Source organism: Oncorhynchus masou, chromosome 25, assembly GCF_036934945.1.
Source record: "Oncorhynchus masou masou isolate Uvic2021 chromosome 25, UVic_Omas_1.1, whole genome shotgun sequence".
NCBI classification, from domain to species: domain Eukaryota; kingdom Metazoa; phylum Chordata; class Actinopteri; order Salmoniformes; family Salmonidae; genus Oncorhynchus; species Oncorhynchus masou.
The window spans coordinates 28337657-28354441 of NC_088236.1; the positions used below are offsets into that span (position 1 = coordinate 28337657).

General features: G+C 45.4%; 1 protein-coding gene across 10 annotated transcripts in view; it reads right to left on the minus strand.

Annotated features, from left to right (window-relative positions):
* The window catches only part of LOC135514047 (ankyrin-1-like), a 149328-nt gene that overhangs the window by 84265 nt on the left and 48278 nt on the right, over nt 1-16785 (minus strand). For 8 of the 10 annotated variants that reach the window (XM_064937204.1, XM_064937206.1, XM_064937205.1 and 5 more), the window contains exon 2: nt 1514-1606. The exons of the other annotated variants lie outside the window; for them this stretch is intronic. In XM_064937204.1, the coding sequence (XP_064793276.1) occupies nt 1514-1606 (93 nt within the window). The remainder of the gene's footprint in view (nt 1-1513; nt 1607-16785) is intronic. 10 annotated transcript variants of the gene reach the window in all.

Genomic DNA, 16785 nt, shown 5'->3' on the forward strand with positions numbered 1-16785 from the left:
GTACAATCCAGGTGTGCAAAAAAGACTTACCCAGAAAGACTCACAGCTGTAATTGCTGCCACTTTAACATGTATTGACTCAGGGGGAGGGATACTTATCTAATCAATATATATAATTAGTGTTTTATTTTTGATTAATGCTGTACGGATTCTTCTTACACTTTGACATGACATAGTATTGTGTGTAGATCGTTGACATAAATGGACAATTAAATCATTTTGAATCACACTTTGTAACACATCAAATGTGTAAAAAGGAAAGGGGTGTGAAAACTTTCTGAAGGCCCTGTATAGTGTGTAGAGGACGTCGACTGAGGGAATAAAGGTGGAGTCATTGTGTCATTTGAGGTTGTAGAGTGTTGAAGCAGCCAATGGAGGTGGAGGAACAGGAAAGCATCAGGTTAAATTAAACAGACATCACATAGAACTAACAAGACACAACGTACAAAACCACAACATTAGACATAACAAGACATAGACATAAGACATCTCAACACAGCACCGCACAGCAACTGACACAGAAAATTCAAAAAACACAACACTGACAAATGACAAACATCACACTGACATAACTGACAAGACAGACACCACATTGACACAATTCACAACAGCTTCAGCACAGGAAAAAAAACAACACATCCACACAGACACAGTTAACACCAATACACAGCTCGGAGCTGTGCAAGTGTGCAAACACGTAAACATGGGTACAGCACCAGACATACAGACAATCAGAAGGTGAAGACACAAGTTCTCCCAACCACATACTGTTTATGTATTCTCTCTCTCTCTCTCTCTCTCTCGCTCTCTCTCTCTCAGACACACACACACACACACACACACCACACACACACACACACACACACACACACACACACGCACTTGTGAATACACACAAATACACCAAAATAGAATATTTTTTTCTAAATCAGAAGAACCCACAGGAAAAATAGTTGTTCCTGAATGTTTGATTACATAGTACCTGTGTTGCATGCTTTCAAAAAAAGCTTTTTGATTTTCCATATACACGTAACATCTGTATAAGTACAGGAATGTGTATGGGTACTATTTCATGAGAACTATCATCATAGTATATTTTGCCCGTGGACTCTTGGCATGTAATATACTACATGAGAGAACATTATCTGATAAACCACACACAAAGATATAGATATACACACACACACAAATTAAGCATAAACGCAAAATAAACCAAAGACGGAAGTTAAATAGGTCAAGCAACGATAACAGGAAGAAAGAAAAAACTCCAGCCTGACTTTACGACACCTGACTAAACCAGCTTACACCACAACAGCAACACTGGACTCTCAACACAACCAGATAGAACTACAATTACCAGAAGCAACAGATAAGAAAAAAGAGAGTAAGATAAAACAACAGCAAGAGCAACAGTGACACATACCTTAAAAAGACAGATACAAGATGGTGATATATAGATATATAGATATATATAAGGAGTAAAAAAGCCAGATATACGTGTGGCGGATATTTACTGCTTCATCAAAGTGCCATACTCCTTGGCCATCCGGCAGCTCAGAGCTCAAACTATCGTCCTGATCGATTAGCCAGCGATGCACCGCGTGGGCCTAAAAAGACACACGACATAAAGACAGAGCCCAGTTAATCTCAACAGTCACAGTGACAGAGAGACAGAGAGAGGGAGAGAGAGAGAAATAATGGAGAGAGAGAGAGAGGGTGGACAGGGGAGAGAGTGTACAGAATAATGGGAGGGCAATGAGAAAGAAGGGGAGGAGAAAGGGAAGAGAAGAGCATCATATTCAGACATAGCTAGAAAACAAGAGGAGAGGAGGAGGAGGAAGACAGAAGCAGGAGAGGAAGCATCCCACCCCATCCCAGTCCCATGGCCGCACCCTCCCTCCCCCTCCCCCTCCCCTCTCTCACACGCACTCAGCTGTGGGAAACAGGTCAGGTTAAGATGGGACATATGTATGGGCATGGCAGGACCATGAGGTAGGACTATGGGATATGACACCATACACAGTGGTCAGTGCTTGGCATGGGGGATCAGGAGTGGGTGCTAGGGATAGGTGTGCTTGTGAAGTAGTGGTACTAGCCTGCGCTGATGTTAACATGTCCTGTATCCATAGTGATGGGTCATAATGGATGGCTCGGCTGTACAATTATGATCTATACTACTGTGGCCTTTACTATTGTGGTCTTTACTCTTCCAGTGAGTATTTAGCATTAGAATCTCTCCCTATGTGATTTCTTACTTAAAACATAAGAATAACATGTTTCTGGGCAATTACAGTTAACTACAGGTTCATGCCAATAATTTCCTTTGTGGAAATGTGGTGTACTTACCATGGCTTCACATAGGACAAGGTACAGTTAAAATAAGTACTGTGTTAAGGGTGAACACATGGAAATTACACTCAACACAAAAACATGTTATTGACAGTACACTGTAGTTACAATACCTCGAACAAACACGTATAGTACATGTAAATACACAGAAACCAAATCCAACTGTATTATTACACTGAGATTGATTGTAACACTGAAACAATATATGTACACAAAACTCCTCACCAGTTTTACACAAGTGTGTTAATTTGTATTGTTATTACACTATTAGGAAACATTTATGTGGTAAAATACACAGTGCAACATTGTCATGTACTGTGCATAGAACGTAGAAGTGTCAGAGAATATTGTTATTTTGCTTGTCGAGCTACTGTCACACGTACAGTATATTTAGGAACAGTTGGGCATGTGTAAGAAAGAGAAGAGCAGTGCAGGTTAGGTTGAAGCAAGCATGGGGGATGGATGAGGAGACTAGAGGAGCCAGGTACAGGGGACTTTGACCACCACCCCTAATACACAACATTTAGTGCAAGCAGGGCCGAATGGCTCTGCAGGGGATGCCTCCTCGCCACTAGAGAGGTACAGTCCTCTTTTCTCAGTGACATACACACTACCACACAGGGAAGAGGAACCACAGATAAGAGAGAGATCAACATGCAGGTCAACATGCAAGAGACACCCTTTTCGGACTCCCCCCTCTGCTGTTTTACAGAGTAAAGCAGAGAGTAACAGCCCTGCTCAGACTTCCTCCCTCTGCTGTTTTACAGAGTAAAGCAGAGAGTAACAACCCTGTTCAGACTCCCTCCCGCTGCTGTTTTACAGAGTAAAGCAGAGAGTAACAGCCCTGCTCAGACTCCCTCCCTCTGCTGTTTTACAGAGTAAAGCAGAGAGTAACAGCCCTGCTCAGACTCCCTCCCTCTGCTGTTTTACAGAGTAAAGCAGAGAGTAACAGCCCTGTTCAGACTCCTTCCCTCTGCTGTTTTACAGAGTAACACAGAGAGTAACAGCCCTGTTCAGACTCCCTCCCTCTGCTGTTTTACAGAGTAACACAGAGAGTAACAGCCCTGTTTAGACTCCCTCCCGCTGCTGTTTTACAGAGTAACACAGAGATTAACAGCCCTGTTCAGACTCCCTCCCGCTGCTGTTTTACAGAGTAACACAGAGAGTAACAGCCCTGTTCAGACTCCTTCCCTCTGCTGTTTTACAGAGTAACACAGAGAGTAACAGCCCTGTTCAGACTCCTTCCCTCTGCTGTTTTACAGAGTAACACAGAGAGTAACAGCCCTGTTCAGACTCCATCCATTTGCTGTTTTACAGAGTAAAGCAGAGAGTAACAGCCCTGTTCAGACTCCATTAATTTGCTGTTTTACAGAGTAACACATAGATTAACAGCCCTGTTCAGACTCCCTCCCGCTGCTGTTTTACAGAGTAACACAGAGAGTAACAGCCCTGTTCAGACTCCATCCATTTGCTGTTTTACAGAGTAACACAGAGAGTAACAGCCCTGTTCAGACTCCATCCATTTGCTGTTTTACAGAGTAAAGCAGAGAGTAACAGCCCTGTTCAGACTCCATTAATTTGCTGTTTTACAGAGTAACACATAGATTAACAGCCCTGTTCAGACTCCCTCCCTCTGCTGTTTTACAGAGTAAAGCAGAGAGTAACAGCCCTGTTCAGACTCCCTCCCTCTGCTGTTTTACAGAGTAAAGCAGAGAGTAACAGCCCTGTTCAGACTCCCTCTCTCTGCTGTGATCCACCCTGGTTCTGGCCCTCCTTCCTGTTTCACCCCACACGCCTCCCACCCCATCTGTTACTCTGCACTCTTGTTGTGTCCGAACTAAAAATAACACAACATGGCCTCTTGGTGATGCTCTGAGGAGCACAAATACCTGACAAGGTCTGCAATTGTCCTGCAGTGGGCTAACATTACACAATCCCAAACTTCATTGGGCTTTCAGACAAGCCACTCTCATCAAGGGAACAGAGTGGACTGGGTCTTCTACAGGACGTTTACTAAAGCAATCTGATTTCTGTTGTGTACAATGACCAGTGAAGCTTTTTATTTATGTTTTCCAGCAGAATAGTTTTGAGCGAGGTGCTGACTGAATTGAAATCACTGAACACAATGTATAACTAAATAATAATGGAATTCTAAAAAGGGCCTTGAAGCAACATTTGCATTTAATATCCTTTGCTGAAACATTAGGGCTCTAAAAAGAGTTTTTAAGAGTTTGATATATATAGTATGTTTGAAAAAGCTACATGACTTGGATGCCTTTGAGAATGCAGTGAGGTGAACCTCACACGTAGAACTGAAACCTTTTTGTGACACGCCAGTGTTTGAGAAGACAGATGTGATGGCTCATAATCACAGAGCAGCACAGCAGCAGAAGAACATCACACAGAAACACAGAGAGACAGACACAGTCACCTCAAAGGAACAGAGAAGAGAGACAGAGAGTCACCTCAAGGGAATAATTCCATATACTGGCTTGACATGTATCTGAGTGTGTAAGTGTGTACGTACATAAGGTATGTGTTTGCATGTGTGTGTGTGTGTGTGTGTGTGTGTGTGACGCAGCCTGCTATGTGTTTGTGGTGAGTCACAGAGCGTGTCAGTTTATGGAATAATTGGATTATGTAGCAGATGGGCAGTGGTGGCAGGGAAAGAGGGAGGGAGGGAGGGAGGGAGGGAGGGAAAGAGGGAGGGAAAGAGGGAGGGAGAGAGGCAAGAAAAGAGGAGAAAAATAGAGGGAGGGAGGGAGGGAGGGAGGGAGGGAGAAGGAGGAAGAGGTAGAAGAGTTGCTGATAAGAGTGACAGGTCATTGGCTCTAAAGCCTTTGGGAAAACCAGAGAAATGAGGAGAGATACAAAGTCCTCAGAGGAAACACTTCACACGTGAATGGTTACACTTTAGATTAGGAGCAGGGTCTCTCAAAGTCCCTCAATGACTAACTAGTCTCCAGGTAGTTTGGCAGGCACGTATGCTTGAAACTCAATTAAACATGTATATTACTATAAAATTGGGAAATTAGATTAACTATGGACAGACTACTGGAAAATACACTGAATATACCAAACATTAGGAAAACTAATATTGAGTTGTACCTCACCCTTTTGCCTCAGTTCGTCGGGGCATGGACTCTACAAGGTGTTGAACGCGTCCCACAGGGATGCTGGCCCATGTTGATTCCAATGCTTCCCACAGTTGTGTCAAGTTGGCTGGATATATATAAATAATATATATCCCATTTAGCAGACGCTTTTGTCCAAAGCGACTTACAAGTCGGCTGGGACCACTACTTTTACATATGGGTGGCCCCAGTGGGAAACGAACCCACGACGCTTGGCGTTGCAAGCGCCATGCTCTACCGACTGAGCCACACAGGACTCAATGTCCTTTAGGTGATGGACCATTCTTGGTACCAACAGCAAACTGTTGAGCTTGAAAAACCCAGCAGCGTTGCAGTTCTTGACACAATGGCACGCATACACAATCCATGTCTCAATTGTCTCAAGGCTTAAAAATCCTTCTTTAACCTGTCTCCTCCCCTTCATCTACACTGACTACAGCGCATTTTAAAAAGTGACATCAATAAGGGATCATAACTTTCACCTGGATTCACCTGGTCAGGTGTTCTTAATGTTTTGTATACTTACTGTATAGCGCAAATAGACGATCTACAAATATAATTGCTAGGCTTCTGCCAAACATGGCTTATAAGCACTAGCCCTACTAATGATACTGTACAAATAACAACCTACAGAGGTCATCAGATGCTCCCTTCTCTCTTTTCCTGCATCTTTCCATCTCTCTCCATCTCCGCATCTCACTATAAAAATGTAAAAAACCCATGGGACCTATGATTTCTTAATCCAGCCCTGCCTCCATCTCTTTCTCTTTCTCCCTCCCTCTCTCTCTCTCTCTGTCTCTTGGCAGTTGGATTAAATGGGTTTTTAATCACGATGCCCCCTTGATGACTTCTGGAGCAGGGCCAGTTGGAGACCTGTCATCTCTCCACATTCATTTGCAGCTCATCCTTCACAATGTCAATTACTGCAGCAGCACAGAGTATCAAGAGCTGGGATAGGATGGGGAGAGGTGTGTGTGTGTCTCGGGATCCAAGTTAAAACAGAAAGTGAATGGTAGGCCAATGACAGGATGAGAAAAGATAGTGAAAACAGAACAAAATGAAGCAGAGAGAGCCAGGAGATAGGCCGACTCATAGCCAGAGAGAGCCAGGAGATAGGCCGACTCATAGCCAGGGAGAGCCAGGAGATAGGCCGACTCATAGCCAGGGAGAGCCAGGAGATAGGCCGACTCATAGCCAGGGAGAGCCAGGAGATAGGCCGACTCATAGCCAGGGAGAGCCAGGAGATAGGCCGACTCATAGCCAGAGAGCCAGGAGATAGGCCGACTCATAGCCAGAGAGAGCCAGGAGATAGGCTGACTCATAGCCAGAGAGAGCCAGGAGATAGGCCGACTCATAGCCAGAGAGAGCCAGGAGATAGGCCGACTCATAGCCAGAGAGAGCCAGGAGATAGGCCGACTCATAGCCAGGGAGAGCCAGGAGATAGGCCGACTCATAGCCAGGGAGAGCCAGGAGATAGGCCGACTCATAGCCAGGGAGAGCCAGGAGATAGGCCGACTCATAGCCAGAGAGCCAGGAGATAGGCCGACTCATAGCCAGAGAGAGCCAGGAGGTAGGCCGACTCATAGCCAGGGAGAGCCAGGAGATAGGCCGACTCATAGCCAGAGAGAGCCAGGAGATAGGCCGACTCATAGCCAGAGAGAGCCAGGAGATAGGCCGACTCATAGCCAGGGAGAGCCAAGAGTAGGCCAAGTCATAGCTATAGAGAGCCAGGTGTAGGCCAACTCATAGCCAGAGAGCCAGGTGTAGGCCAGCTCATAGCCAGAGAGCCAGGTGCAGGCCATCTCATAGCCAGACAGCCAAGTGTAGGCCAACTCATAGCCAGAGAGCCAGGTGTAGGCCAACTCATAGCCAGAGAGCCAGGTGTAGTCCAACCCATAGCTAGAGAGAGCCAGGTATAGGCCAACTCATAGCCAGAGAGCCAGGTGTAGGCCAACTCATAGCCAGAGAGCGAGGGGTAGGCCAACTCATAGCCAGAGAGCCAGGTGTAGGCCAACTCATAGCTAGAGAGCCAGGTGCAGGCCATCTCATAGCTAGAGAGCCAGGTGTAGGCCACCTCAAAGCCAGAGAGCCAGGTGGAGGCCAACTCATAGCCAGAGAGTCAGGTGTATGCCAACTCATAGCCAGAGAGCCAGGTGAAGGCTAACTCATAGCCAGAGAGCCAGCTGAAAGCCAATTCATAGCCAGAGAGCCAGGTGTAGGCCAACTCATAGCCAGAGAGTCAGGTGTAGGCCAACTCACAGCCAGAGAGCCAGGTGTAGGCCAACTCATAGCTAGAGAGCCAGGTGTAGGCCAACTCATAGCCAGAGAGCCAGGTGTAGGCCAACTCATAGCCAGAGAGCCAGGTGTAGGCCAACTCATAGCTAGAGAGCTAGGTGTAGGTCAACTCATAGCCACCGAGCCAGGTGTAGGCCAACTCATAGCCAGAGAGCCAGGTGTAGGCCAACTCATAGCTAGAGAGAGCCAGGTGTAGGCCAACTCATAGCTAGAGAGAGCCAGGACTAGGCCAACTTATAGCTAGAGAGCCAGGTGTCGGCCACCTCATAGCCAGACAGCCAGGACTAGGCCAACTCATAGCTAGAGAGCCAGGTGTAGGCCAACTCATAGCTAGAGAGCCAGGTGTAGGCCAACTCATAGCTAGAGAGCCAGGTGTAGGCCAACTCATAGCTAGAGAGCCAGGTGTAGGTCAACTCATAGCCACCGAGCCAGGTGTAGGCCAACTCATAGCCAGAGAGCCAGGTGTAGGCCAACTCATAGCTAGAGAGAGCCAGGTGTAGGCCAACTCATAGCTAGAGAGAGCCAGGACTAGGCCAACTTATAGCTAGAGAGCCAGGTGTCGGCCAACTCATAGCCAGAGAGCCAGGTGTAGGCCAACTCATAGCCAGAGAGCCAGGTGTAGGCCAACTCATAGCCAGAGAGTCAGGTGTAGGCCAACTCATAGCCAGAGAGCCAGGAGTAGGCCAACTCATAGCCAGAGAGTCAGGTGTATGCCAACTCATAGCCAGAGAGCCAGGTGAAGGCTAACTCATAGCCAGAGAGCCAGCTGAAAGCCAATTCATAGCCAGAGAGCCAGGTGTAGGCCAACTCATAGCCAGAGAGTCAGGTGTAGGCCAACTCACAGCCAGAGAGCCAGGTGTAGGCCAACTCATAGCTAGAGAGCCAGGTGTAGGCCAACTCATAGCCAGAGAGCCAGGTGTAGGCCAACTCATAGCCAGAGAGCCAGGTGTAGGCCAACTCATAGCCAGAGAACCAGGTGTAGGCCAACTCATAGCTAGAGAGCCAGGTGTAGGTCAACTCATAGCCACCGAGCCAGGTGTAGGCCAACTCATAGCCAGAGAGCCAGGTGTAGGCCAACTCATAGCTAGAGAGCCAGGTGTAGGCCAACTCATAGCCAGAGAGCTAGGTGTAGGCCAACTCATAGCTAGAGAGCCAGGTGTAGGCCAACTCATAGCTAGAGAGCCAGGTGTAGGCCAACTCATAGCTAGAGAGCCAGGTGTAGGCCACCTCATAGCCAGACAGCCAGGACTAGGCCAACTCATAGCTAGAGAGCCAGGTGTAGGCCAACTCATAGCCAGAGAGCCAGGTGTAGGCCAACTCATAGCCAGAGAGCCAGGTGTAGGCCAACTCATAGCCAGAGAGCCAGGTGTAGGCCAACTGATATCCAGAGAGCCAGGTGTAGGCCAACTCATAGCTAGAGAGAGCCAGGACTAGGCCAACTTATAGCTAGAGAGCCAGGTGTCGGCCAACTCATAGCCAGAGAGCCAGGTGTAGGCCAACTCATAGCCAGAGAGCCAGGTGTAGGCCAAATCATAGCCAGAGAGTCAGGTTTAGGCCAAATCATAGCTAGAGAGTCAGGTGTAGGCCAACTCATAGCTAGAGAGCCAGGTGTAGGCCAACTCATAGCTAGAGTGTCAGGTGTAGGCAAACTCATAGCCAGAGAGCCAGGTGTAGGCCAACTCATAGCTAGAGAGCCAGGTGTAGGCCAACTCATAGCTAGAGAGCCAGGTGTAGGCCAACTCATAGCTTGAGAGCCAGGTGTCGGCAAACTCATAGCCAGAGAGCCAGGTGTAGGCCAACTCATAGCTAGAGAGAGCCAGGACTAGGCCAACTTATAGCTAGAGAGCCAGGTGTCGGCCAACTCATAGCCAGAGAGCCAGGTGTAGGCCAACTCATAGCCAGAGAGCCAGGTGTAGGCCAACTCATAGCCAGAGAGCCAGGTGTAGGCCAACTCATAGCCAGAGAGCCAGGTGTAGGCCAACTAATAGCCAGAGAGCCAGGTGTAGGCCAACTCATAGCCAGAGAGCCAGGTGTAGGCCAACTGATATCCAGAGAGCCAGGTGTAGGCCAACTCATAGCTAGAGAGAGCCAGGACTAGGCCAACTTATAGCTAGAGAGCCAGGTGTCGGCCAACTCATAGCTAGAGAGCCAGGTGTAGGCCAACTCATAGCTAGAGAGCCAGGTGTAGGCCAACTCATAGCCAGAGAGCCAGGTGTAGGCCAACTCATAGCTTGAGAGCCAGGTGTCGGCAAACTCATAGCCAGAGAGCCAGGTGTAGGCCAACTCATAGCTAGAGAGCCAGGTGTAGGCCAACTCATAGCCAAAGAGCCAGGTGTAGGCCAACTCATAGCCAGAGAGCCAGGTGTAGGCCAACTCATAGCCAGAGAGCCAGGTGTAGGCCAACTCATAGCCAGAGAGCCAGGTGTAAGCATAGCTAGAGAGCCAGTTGTTGGCCAACTCATAGCCAGATAGCAAGTCATATCTACACATGACTGGTGCAGAAGTGAAGAAACCACCAGCCATACAGTATTAATGTCACAGCGAATCAACAATCATCACTTTATTTCATGTTGATCAAAAAAACACACGTCTTTTTCTCTACGGCTGCTAAGGCACTGCATCTCAGTGCAAGAGGCATCACTACAGTCCCTGGTTTCAATCCAGGCTGAATCACATCCGACTGTGATTGGGAGTTCCATAGGGCGGCGCACAATTGGCCCAGCGTCGTCCGGGTTTGGCCGGAGTAGGCCATCATTGTAAATAAGACATTTTTCTTAACTGACTTGACTAGTTAAATAAAGGTAAAATACAAATAAAAATTATACCGCTCTTTCTCTCCTCTTTCCCTGTCATCCTCATCAAGGGCCACTGCTACAGTACGCCTGGCTTCAAACCTGCCAGTCCTGTAAAAAGGCTGACACAGTATCTCTAGACTCAATGGACCCGTACTAAATCATTCACATCGTGTTAAAAACGAGGAACTGTGTTCTAAGGGTAGTGCATGAATTAATATCAAATAAAATCCCATAAAACAGCAGGTAGGCTGTGGACCAGTCACGTAGAGCGTACAGCCACACACACATTGCTAGCTGAAGTCTCCATCTGTCTCAGTCACACACAGACAATCATAGGTCAGTACACATCCTAGCTGGGCTATTAAGAAACAATATTAGGAATATTAGAACATTGATTAGTGGACATCAAGATGGTCCTGAATCCTTCCTGTCAGATTGATCCTCAACCTGGGGCCTGGAAAACACATTACAGATCGATGGAGAGTTTTAGCCCCTCTGGTGCAGATTGGCAGGTGGGGGATCCGACCACATGTCACAGGATGAAAACATTAGAAGGACCAGATTTACTAAGCACTTGCAGCTGTGCAAAGTTTATACCTGTTATTTTCTGAAAGGAATTGCTAGTAAGCGAGAAATGAGAATTACTCAGATCCCAGACTGATAAATAATGCATTGTGGAGGGAGAGCTGCCAGCTCTACATGGCAGAGCAGAGAGAGCAGAGAGAGCAGAGCAGCAGAGTTCTCCATCAGCAGAGAGCTGAGATGTCATCTGGAGAGACACAGGTAGAGGAGGAGCCAGGTAAGAGAGGAGAGGATAGGGACTGCAGTCACCTCTACCTTCACTCTCTCACTCTCTACACCATTACATTCTCTCTCTCACTCAAGGACACACAGATGAACATACACATGCACGGTGCTATCCATCTTTCCATTCAATTTCTGTATTGTTAAGATTCTGCCTCACGCAGTGGACTGGTCCAGGACTGCCAGGGGAGCTGTGTGTGTGTGGAGGCCTCAGCCTGGAGGGGAAGACCGTGGTCCACTGCCCCCTCTGTTAGGGGCCCCTGGAGCCTCTCTGTTAGAAGCCTGTGGATATTTCCCTTTAAACCAGGCCGATTCACATCACAGCAGAGGAGAGGAGAGCAGCTCTTTGATCTGCTCTGTGGTTGAGAGGGAGCGTCGCCTCTGCTGAACTTCAACTCTCTCTCCTCTTTTTCTCTCTGTTCCTTCACTCTCAGGCAGTTAGGCTCCAGGGAGACAGAAGAGGGGGAGTGAAAAGGGGGGGAAGGAAGAGTCTGTTTTAACAAAGGATCTTTTAGAAGCCTGGGGTATGAATAAGCATTGGGTGATGCCATGACTTTACTGTACAGCAAAAACTCAAAAGATCTACATCAAATCCCCTTTTGCCTGCTTTGTACACACTGAAGCACTGATCGTCTCCTGTTGCTTTTGGTTGGTAACTTTCACATGACCTCTAGCTGGTTTTAAACTGGGAGTCAATGATAGACAGAAGATGGGGCAAGTTGAGAGCAAGGCTTAGGATCCTGAATGAGTTAGTAAGATGTTTCAATTATTCTTTATTTATTGCCTTTTTTCAATTATCTGTAGTAGTTGTGTAGTGACTGCCTTGAGCAATTAGCCTAATGATTCTGGTTAAAGGATCCTACCCACACAAAAAAATACTATAGTATACTGTGGTATAAATAATATAGAATTCACTGAAGTGTTTTTGTGGACTTTGCTGTGGTATTCTATGTAGTGTTACCCAGACTTTATTTCTGCAAAAACATTTGAGTGAATACTGTAGTAATTATTGTACTGAGAAGACCTATGAACATTTCTCATGTATCCCATGGGACCAGTGAAGCAGAGAAGGTCTGACTGGGAGATGAAGGAGAGAAGAGAGGGAGGGGAGGAGGAGGACAACAGAAAAATGGAGGGTATGTGAGGAAGGAGAGAAAACTGTTTTTATCAATGACATTTAGAGGCCCCCCTGCACCCCTCCTTTTCTCACTAACTCCCCCCCTCCTTTTCTCACTAACTCCACCCCTCCTTTTCTCACTAACTCCTCCCTCCTTTGAGAGGGGGAACTCTTCCATTCCAGACTATTTTTACTGCCATTTCATTACCATAATAAAACACACGCGCAGAAATAATAAACCCAAAGAGACATCACAGCCAAAAACCTGGATTTGAGGGCCTTATTTTCATCTTTCTTTCACTCCCTCTTCCTTGTTGTTCCATTCTTTTCGCTCAGAGAAATGGAAAGAGACATGCCTTTTCTTTCTTTCTGGGCGTCATTATGATGCTTTTCATCTCTTCTCTTTTGTCTGAGTCTAGAAGCTCCCCCCCTTCACACACTAACACTGGGCAAATCCATGGCAACGGAATTATGCTTTGACTCAGTTTTTCCACTTTAAAATGTATCCAAAAAAACCCCATTCATTTCAAAGTTAAACAGACCATACAACACTATGCACAAGGACTACTTTTAACAATGTTCACGGACAAAAACTAACTTAGTAGAAGAATTGTGCAGATGCACACCATGGTAATGAAGTAAAATCTCCCTCAGTTTTTTATGTGACCATATCTGCTCTGAATTAAGATTCAAAGATGTCTACAGAAAGAATGGGGTGTCAGCTATGACATGGCACCTTGAGTTTGAAAACATCTATTTTGGTTATTGAACTACAGGAAGTGAAGTGGAAATGCATAATTATGGATATGAATGTCATTCTCCTCATGTTTCACAGCATAGCATAGCAGAGCACAGTAGAGTACAGTGCAGTACAATACAGCACAGCAGAGCCGAATAGAGTAGAGCAGAGTATAGTTCAGTATAGTGCAGTAAAGTACAGTAGAGTAAAGTTCAGTACAGTAATGTAGAATTTTTACTGTATACTTCTGCGCTCTACTCACTGTATTGTACATTACTGTGCTATACAAACTTGTGAAACATAATGTACGTCTATGATATGATTTGGTCCATTCCAGTCCATCTGTGGACGTCAACATGAAGGCCAGAGTGGACTGACCAAATTTCAACGACTTTTCAATGTTTATGGATGTCCAGTGTTGGTCGGTGCTCAGTGGGTGAGGATGCTGGTTACAGTAAATGGAAAGAGAGGGGCTCATGGGTAGGTGTCAGTAAGAGCTGGGAGAGGTGACATTAACTGGAGGGAGAGACAGAAAGGCAGAGAGAGAGAAAGGCAGAGAGAGAGAAAGGCAGAGAGAGAGAGAGAGAAAGAGAGAGAGAGAGAGAGAGAGAGAGAGAGAGAGAGAGAGAAAGGCAGAGAGAGAGAGAGAGAGAGGGGGGAGGGGTTGTTCAGACTGACTGTTTTAACACTCTTGGTTTGACCACCAGACGACAGAAAGAGAAAGAAAACAGGTATCAGCTGAACATAACAGTACAGTGGAAGGGAGGACGGTAGCAGGTGAAACAACTGTAGTTAGCTTTCATAGACACCTAATTTGATATGCTTTTATGAACTTCCCATGTTGGTGCTCATGGGTACCTTTTGATGGAAATGCCCCACTTCAACACCACTAACAACTACTGACTTCTGACTTCTCCTCAAAACACCTCTAATCTGTGAACACTGCCAATTGTTGCATGAATGTTACATACTATAACAAGTGGAGCTAAATTAAATACCACAGTTTAATATAGAATACTACAGTACTTACAGTGCATTCAGAAAGTATTCATACCCCTTGACTTATTCCACATTTTGTGGTGTTTCAGTCTGAATAAAAAATGTATTAAATATCAACAACAACAAACAACAGCCATCTACACACAATGCTCCATAATGACAAAGTGAAAACATGTTTCTAGAACCGTTCGCAAATTTATTGAAAGTCAAATACAGAAAAATCAAATTTACATAAGTATTCACACCTGAGTTGATACTTTGTAGAATCACCTTTGGCAGCAATTACAGCTGTGAGTCTTTCTGTGAAGTCTCTAATAGATTTCCACACCTGGATTGCGCAACCTTTTTCCATTATTATTTTCAAAATTGTTCATCGCAGTGCTAGCTGTGTCACTACAGATCCTGGTTTGATTCCATGAGGCGGCGCACAATTGGCCCAGCGTCATTAGGGGAGGGTCTTTGTCCCATCACACTCTAGCAACTGTGGTGGGCCGGGCGCATGCAGGCTGAAATGGTCACCAGGTGCACAGTGTTTCCTCCGACACATTGGTGCGGCTGGCTTCTGGGTTAAGCAGGCAGTGTGGCTTGGCTGGGTCGTGTTTCGAAGGACGCATGGCTCTTGCCTGTATCTTTGTAGTGACTGCTTTTATTGATACACCATCCAAAGTGTAATTAATAACGTCACCATGATCAATGGGATATTCAATTTCTGCTTTTTTGTTTTGTGTTGCCATCTACCTTTAGGTGATCTTCTTTGCGAGACATTGGAAAACCTCCCTGGTCTTTGTGGTTGAATCTGTGTTTGAAATTCATTGCACGACTGAGGGACCTTACAGATAATTGTATGTGTGGAGTACAGAGAAGGTTGTCCTTAAAAAATCATGTTAAAACACACAGAGTGAGTTTTTAAACTGCAGTAATAGTGCAGGAACTTCAGTAGACTGTGATATTTTGGACACAGTAATTGCAGAATAAATGCAGTGTACTGCTGCACACTGAAGTTAGACTGCACTGTAACTGCAGTTACATCGCATTGTATTGCAGTTATACTGAACTCAGACTGCAATCTTTTTTCTTAAGTGAGAGGTTGAATACTTATCGACTCAACACATTTCATTGTGTATTTTCATTTTTATTAATTTGTAAAAATGTGGAAAAACACAATTCCAATTTGACATTATAGGTTATTGTGTGTAGGCCAATGACCAAAGATCAAAATGTAATAGATTTTAAATTAAGGCTGTAACACAACAAAAATGGGAAAAAGTCAAGGTGTGTAAATACTTTCTAAAGGCACAGTACTATATTATTCTGTAGTAAACTGTAGAAAACTACTAACTGTAGTATTCCTCAATCAAGTGTAGTACTTTTGTAGTATACTGTAGAATATTATAGTAAATACGACAGTATTATCCACTCAAAAAAACAATACAAAAACACTACATTTTTTAACTATAGTATACAGTGCATTCGGACCGTATTCAGACCCCTTGAATTTTTCCACATTTTGTTACTTCACAGCCTTATTCTAAAATGGATTAAATAGTCCCCCCCCCTCCCTAATTCATCTACACACAGTGCACTATAATGACAAATCAAAAACAGGTTTTTAGATGTTTTTGCAACAAAATGTACAAAAAAACAACAACTTAAATATCGAGGTGAGATCTTGCATGGAGCCCCAGACCGAGGGTGATTGGCCGTCATCTTGAACTTCTTCCATTTTCTAATAATTGCGCCAACAGTTGTTACCTTCACACCAAGATGCTTGCCTATTGTCTTGTAGCCCATCCCAGTCTTGTGCAGGTCTACAATTTTATTCCTGATGTCCTTACACAGCTCTCTGGTCTTGGCCATTGTGGAGAGGTTGGAGTCTGTTTGATTGAGTGTGTGGACAGTTGTCTTTTATACAGGTAATGCGTTCAAACAGGTGCAGGTAATACAGGTAATGATTGGAGAAGAGGAGGGCTTCTTAAAGAAAAACAAACAGGTCTGTGAGAGCCGGAATTCTTACTGGTATGTAGGTGATCAAATACTTATGCCATGCAAAAAAATGCAAAGTAATTACTTAAAAATCATACAACGTGATTTTCTGGATTTTTGTTTTAGATTCCGTCTCTCACAGTTGAAGTGTACCTATGATAAAAATTACAGACCTCTACATGCTTTGTAAGTAGGAAAACCTGCAAAATCAGCAGTGTATCAAATACTTGTTCTCCCCACTGTACATAAGTATTCATACCCTTTACTCAGTACTTTGTTGAAGCACCTTTGGCAGAGATTACAGCCTCGAGTCTTCATGGGTATGACACTACAAGCTTGGCACACCTGTATTTGGGGAGTTTCTCTCATTATTCTCTGCAGATCCTCTCAAGCTCTGTCAGGTTGGATGGGGAGCATCGCTGCACAACTATTTTCAGGTCTCTCCAGAGATGTTACAATGGGTTGAAGTCCGGACTGTGACTGGGCCACTCAATGACATTCAGAGACTTGTCACGAAGCCACTCCTGCGTTGTCTTGGCTGTGTGCTTAGGGTCGTTGTCCTTTTGGAAGG